General features: G+C 34.6%; 1 protein-coding gene across 1 annotated transcript; it reads left to right on the forward strand.

The window, feature by feature from the left end:
- The first annotated feature begins 3,457 nt into the window (after positions 1-3,457).
- LOC133789663 (DNA polymerase delta catalytic subunit-like) lies at positions 3,458-4,399 on the forward strand. The gene is made up of 2 exons (XM_062227443.1): positions 3,458-3,613; positions 3,959-4,399. The coding sequence occupies exons 1-2, from the start codon at positions 3,460-3,462 to the stop codon at positions 4,261-4,263; spliced, it is 459 nt and encodes a 152-aa protein (XP_062083427.1). The 5' UTR covers positions 3,458-3,459; the 3' UTR covers positions 4,264-4,399.
- Positions 4,400-6,301: the final 1,902 nt, after the last annotated feature.

Consider the following 6,301-nt stretch of genomic DNA (forward strand, 5'->3'; position numbering starts at 1 on the left):
ACCTAGTTCCAAAAATTTATATGGTTTGTTTAAAAGTAAAGAAATTAAATACTAAAAAGACAAGAGTGACAAAACTTAGATATATTAAGATTTTAAAATCCACCTATATAAACTTTTTAAGATTTATTAATATGTGGATTCTCACTTCAAACATATTTTTTATTGGGACATTTCACTATTTATGTTTAATAGTCTCTACTATTACTAAAAAATATCACAATTATTCACTCTTTGATTTTGATGCTAAACATTCCCCATCTACCCAAAATACCCCTCCCATTATATCAAGAACACCAAAACCCTCTCTCTCTCTCTCTCTCCCTCTCTCTCACAAAATTATCACCGAAACCCACGGTTTGTGCCAAATTTCTTGCTAAAATTATTGTTAACCATCTCTATTGTCTCTGTAAAGATCACAATATCAAATGCAACATCCATTTTGAGGGATTTTGGAGGAGAGAAACCATGGGTAAGAAGATTTCTCATTTTTTTGTTGACTATTATTTGTTTACTTTTTTGTTGGCTATTTCGAACAAATCTGAGTCGATATTGGTGTATTTTTTTTTGGGTTTGTTAGAGAGATTTCGTGATATGCATTTTTCTGGGTTTTCTGCAACATTTTTGCTCAATGGGAGCTCGATAATAGCTCAACAGATGTTTAATACTATGTAGAAGATGGTTAAGTTGTGAGCTCGATGCTGCTCGATAGTGGCTCGATGATAGCTCGATATTTATAGAATTTATTTCTTGATGGTGCTCTATAAGAACTTGATATGGGTTCAATTGGACCCTAGATTATTTGGTTTAGTAGTTTCTCGATATATGCTCGATGGGAGCTTGAAAGGGGCTTGATAATATGCAGATGGTGTAGGTTCTAATAAGATCTCGATGCTACTTGATATATGGTGCTCCATGGTGCTCGATTAGTGGTCGGTAGGGGCTCGGTGAAATGTTTGTTTAGGGTTATGTTTGGTTTAAAAACTTGTTGCTCGAGATCGATAAAAGCTCAATAGATTTCTTTTTAAAACCTGAAAAAAAAAATTACAATTTTTTTAACAATTTTTTTGTTTTTTTTTCATCACAAGTTCCATTGTTTACGTTTTTGTATCTTACAATGATGTTTGAGAAATAGAGGGGAGGAAGTGGATTTTTAAGGATGCTCAATGCATAGTGATACTTATGGAGAATGACGTAACATACTTGCAACTTCTTGACATATTGCACAAGGAACTTTGTGTTGATAAAAAGATGTATGGGTTGAAATTGGAGGTTCCTTACACATGCGGCGACCAACCATTCACACCTATTCATGTTGAAAGTGAGCTTGGTGTTCGTGCATTCTTAGGAGTAACAACGAAAGAAAGGATTGCCTTGTGTGTTACTCCTATTAAGAAGATTGTCATTTTAGATCCATATTCCACTCCTAGTCACATTGTTAATAAAGTTCGTAGTGAGGTGGGCACTTTTGTTCTAGAAAGAGATCTTGCGGGAGATCCTGTGGGTACGGTTGATGTTGATCCTGTGGGTACTATTGGACCTGAGGGAGATCTTGTGGGAGGTCCTATTGGTGACTTGAGGAACAACCAATATGAATATGATCCCTATGTGAATAACGATCTAGTTTCTGAATTTAATGAGGGGTCTGGGTATGATTCAGAGGCATATTATAGTGCAGAAGTGTCGATTGACAGGTCTGATGATGTAACGCCCTGGATAACAAAGACCGTTACACTGTGCGTTTAAAATAGTGCAAGACTTGCCACTACAACAAATCTCTATTTCCATAACACATGAATATAAGCTTTTTCAAAAAGTATTATAATAAGTAAGATTAAAAAGAAGTAAATTAGATTATAGGCGTGGGACATAAAAAATTTAAGCGCCAAATGAAAAAATGGGTTAACTTTTTGCCCAAATCCAATTATTCTTTCTCTCACCTCATTCCTTTCTCTCTGCCCAAATTACTTTGACAGGGGCTCCATCGCACAACTCCACCTCCATCTCCATCACAACCTTTGTTTCTTCTCTCCCCTAATTTGAAAAATTGACCTTCCCTATCATCAGCAAACGGCGCAAATGATAGGGGCTCGTGGGTCTTGTGAAAACGACGGGCCCAGGGTCGTGGGTGGCTCAGTCTCACGGAGGGGGTGGGTGGCTCGGTCTCATGGATGGGGTGGGTGGCTCAGTCTCGCAGAGAGGTTGTAGGTGGCTCGGTCTTGCAGAGGGGTCCGAGCCCCCTCTTCTTTCTTCTTGAAATTTTGGTAAAATATGAATCTCTCTAATTAAATTATTTATTTATTATATCTTCTTGAGGTGCAATTCTTCTCCTAACATACATTTTTTGTGTTTGGTTGATTCAGACTAGCTTCTATATGAAGCTATTTGAAGGTGGTGAGTTGGACCGTAAAGTTATGGTGAAAGTTGGTTGTCAAACTATTCCCACACCCCATGGGAATCAGAGAAAGGTGATGTCTATGAAAGGCAAACTTATTACAAATTTGACAAGCATATTTCCCTTTACAGAGGAAAGACAAGAAATACTCAGCAAAGAAGCCCCCTTTCTGATAGAAATCGATGGATTATTGAAGAGGTCATGACTCAAATAGTTGCAGTGTACCCTGGTTAGTGTTTTGTTTTTCTCCCTTTTTTCTCTCCGTTTATACTTTTGATTTTGGTGCTGATATCTATACCCATATCATCCTCGATATCCAGATATTCTTACAAATTATGCTCATTCAATGGTAGACACTTCTTCTGTGTGATTTTTAGCTGTATTATTTTCAATTGTCCCCCCACTCCCCAAAATTTCAACTATAATTGTTAGCTAACTTCTTCATTTTACTTGCTCCTTGCAGAGAGCCCAGGATCTTGCAAATGTTACTTCTTATCGAGAATGGGTGTTATTTGGGTATCTTGTTTGTCTAGATGAGCTGCTTCATGTTAAAATGTTAACCAATATGATTAAACAGCATGAACGATGGTGTATATTGCTCTCATAGTTATAATTTCACAATTTAAAATGCATAAGCACTTTTTTTCCTTTGTACAATTACGAACACATATAGGCACATGTTTCTGCCATACAATCAACATATAATGTCCCCTATTAATATAAATTTGTATGTTCAAGTGGCTTGAGTTAAATTTATGAATATTATTATAGTCTTGTACTTTTTGTTAAACCCTTCCAATGAGAATTACTTTCAAAGATGAGTTCATCTAAATTTTTGTGATTTTCATTTATAGGACATTGTGTGTGCTGTAATGTTCATGGGTTTAAGCCATAATTCTACATTAGCTGCCCTCCAGGAATGAGACTTGACGATATATCCAACTTTCATTAAATTTTGGAGGTATTTGGATTTAACACTTAACCTATTTAGAATGCTATTTTTAGTGTGTTCCTTATTGTGATTAGTTATACTAGAAACTTTGTATTATATGGTGATTCAGGGAAGGATGAAGGAGGCTAATAGGAACAGTAAGGCACCTAAGTTCATCCGTCGTATTGAGATGGTCCAGAAAAAGAGCATAATGTACTACCAACAGCAGCAGTCTTACCTTTTTCTCAAAATTGTTGTTGCTCTACCAACAATGGTTACAAGCTGTCGTGGTATAGTGTTGCCTTTATTCTTATGCAGTTAATACAGATGTAAACTGTTGGCTTTTATTTATTTATTTTTTAATAAAAAAATTTTGTATTGCTACTTTGAGGAAGTGGCTAGTGTACTATCATGCAATAGTCCCTATATAATGCTTTTTATTATTTTTTTAGTTGTGTGGTATTTTTAGTCCTTTAATGATTTTTTAAATTGGCATTTATGGGACCAAATGGGTTTTTTCATCTTTTATGTGCAAATTGTTGATGTGTGTTATCACCTTCTTTTCCAGGCTTGTGATTAACTGCTATGTATGATTTATGCTGTTTTCCAGCCTAATGTTTCAAATTAATTGGTAGGCATACTTGACAGAGGAGTACAAATTGATGGACTGGGTATAAAGAGCTTCATGACATATGAAAGCAATGTTCTATTTGCTCTTCGCTTTATGATTGATTGCAACATAGTTGGTGGCAACTGGATTGAAGTACCTGCTGGAAAATATAAGAAGACAGCTAAACATTTGTCATACTGTCAGCTAGAGTTTGATTGCCTGTATCCTTATAGATGTGAGGAGCACTTATACTTCACATGTAATTTTTTTCTTTCTTTGTTCACTTTGTATAGGAATGTTACTGTAGCCGCAAGACTTCAAGTGCTTTAGATGGTACTTAGCTTGGGATTATTAAGATAATTATGCTTACCTATTACCTTCCTGGTGTGGTCACAAGAATAATAGCGTTGATGATTAATTTTGGTCCCTAAAAGGGGCTGAAAATGTGGGGTACATAGATTTACTAGAGAGACAGGTTTGACAGGGATTTCTTCAAAGTTATAAATTATTTCATCGTAATGATGATCGGTTTATGTTGAGGTTATAGGGTGAAGTTGTTTTGGAAATGTGGTGGTGCTTTTTGGGTTGTGGCACAAATCTTGAAAATATACGCCAATTTGGAAGGACAATTTTGATTTGTTTATTTAGTTTTTAGTTCTTTCTCTGATTTGTTTATTCAGTTTTAATTGAAATTTTTACTTTCTTGTCTTTATATTTTTTTTCTGAAAAAATATTATATTTTTTCCTAGATAAACATTTCCTTTACAAATGTCTTTAGATATTCATAACTTATTAGTCATGCACCAGAAAGAGAATTTTCCAAGATGGCTCCATTTCGCATACTGAGTTTTGACATTGAATGTGCTGGTCGTAAAGGTCATTTTCCCGAGCCTGGCCATGATCCTGTTATCCAGGTCGGACATGTTCATCTGTTATAGTTTATATAAAATTTACTAACTTTTAATTATTTATTTAAAAAAAATTATTGGTCATTCTGTTTATAAGAAAAATGATAACTAATATTGCTCTTTTATTTGTAGATTGCAAATCTGTTAACTTTACAGGGAAATACTGAGCCATTAATCTGTAATGTCATGACCCTTAAGTCATGTTCTCCTATAGTTGGTGTCGACATGATGTCCTTTGATACAGAAAGAGAAGTCTTGCTAACTTGGAGGGTATTAGTTTTGCATTGCTTTTCTTTTATGAAAATGAAAAGTGTTGTTAATACTGTTAAGGTGCATTTGTTATGAATCTGTTCTCAATATTTATATCTTATTTTTCATACTTTTAGGGATTTTCCTTTATAGGTTCCTTTTCATTTCACTCTTATGGTGGGAGCTCTAGCTTCAGAAAACTATTTCTCTTGCCATAGTGAAACATAATTTTCATTCTAGTCTGGAAAAGCAATCAGACAAGCAAGCAAGTTTTGGGGATTAACTTGATCTTGAACCCACCAAGCAAGTTTTGGGGATTTATGCTGGGATATTAGAGCACACATGTGTGTGTTCATATGAAATTATTTTCGCTATATATTATAACAACTTTAGTTTGTTAAGATATTGTCTATAAGTCAAAGGCAACCAGCCAAATGCTATTTTCGTTTTCAAATGGTAATGCATAGTATTGAACCTTTTACCATGTGTGATTCTTTGCATCATTAACTGACCTTATCTTGCATTTTAGCTTAAATTATTTTGTTCTCAGTAATGGTTTTCTAATTTATATTAATAGGGGACATTATACACCATCTGAACAAACTAGCATCGATATTGCTATGGTAAACCTTAATAGATTACATTTCTTGATTGTAAAAATAAATTTGGTGATTCGTTGATAAACTTCTAGCTAATTTTACAAAAAAAATGTATTATTTTATCATTCACAATCATGAGCATAGTTGCAAGGTTCTTTGTGTTGGAGCAAAATCCTCTGCTGGTTCGGTCCCTGAAAAACTCCTGCAATTGATTCCAAAGGTGATACTTTTAATGTTTCTAGCTGATTCATTATGTAATACATAAGCAGCAAATGGAGGTTTATTCTTTCTGTGTACCATGCTTGTGCTTGAAAGTTTTATTTGGAGCTCTGGTGCATATACTAATGTGCTGTTGTCAAAATTTTCAGGACTGTGGTTGGAAAGGATGGGGTGAGATATCTTATGGAGGATATGAATGTGTTAAACATGCAATTGACTCTTTTTATTAACATATTTACTAATTTTCTAAGTGCAATATCCCCGTTTCTATCATTTTTCCACTTTCATTTTTCGCTTTAAGGGGAAATGAGTTGTTTTCCTTAAACAACTCTCATATTGGCTTCTTCTCGTTACTGGTGAGCTTTTGGCATTTTTCTTATCTCATAATTTTTA

This window comes from Humulus lupulus, chromosome 7, assembly GCF_963169125.1.
Source record: "Humulus lupulus chromosome 7, drHumLupu1.1, whole genome shotgun sequence".
Classification (NCBI taxonomy): Eukaryota; Viridiplantae; Streptophyta; class Magnoliopsida; order Rosales; family Cannabaceae; genus Humulus; species Humulus lupulus.

Bases quoted from the DNA above. Each gene is read 5' to 3' on its own strand.
- LOC133789663 (XM_062227443.1), top strand. From the start codon at position 3,460: ATGAAGGAGGCTAATAGGAACAGTAAGGCACCTAAGTTCATCCGTCGT. The intron at 3,614-3,958 runs GTATAGTGTTGC...ATTAATTGGTAG, and splicing joins AATGGTTACAAGCTGTCGTG to GCATACTTGACAGAGGAGTA.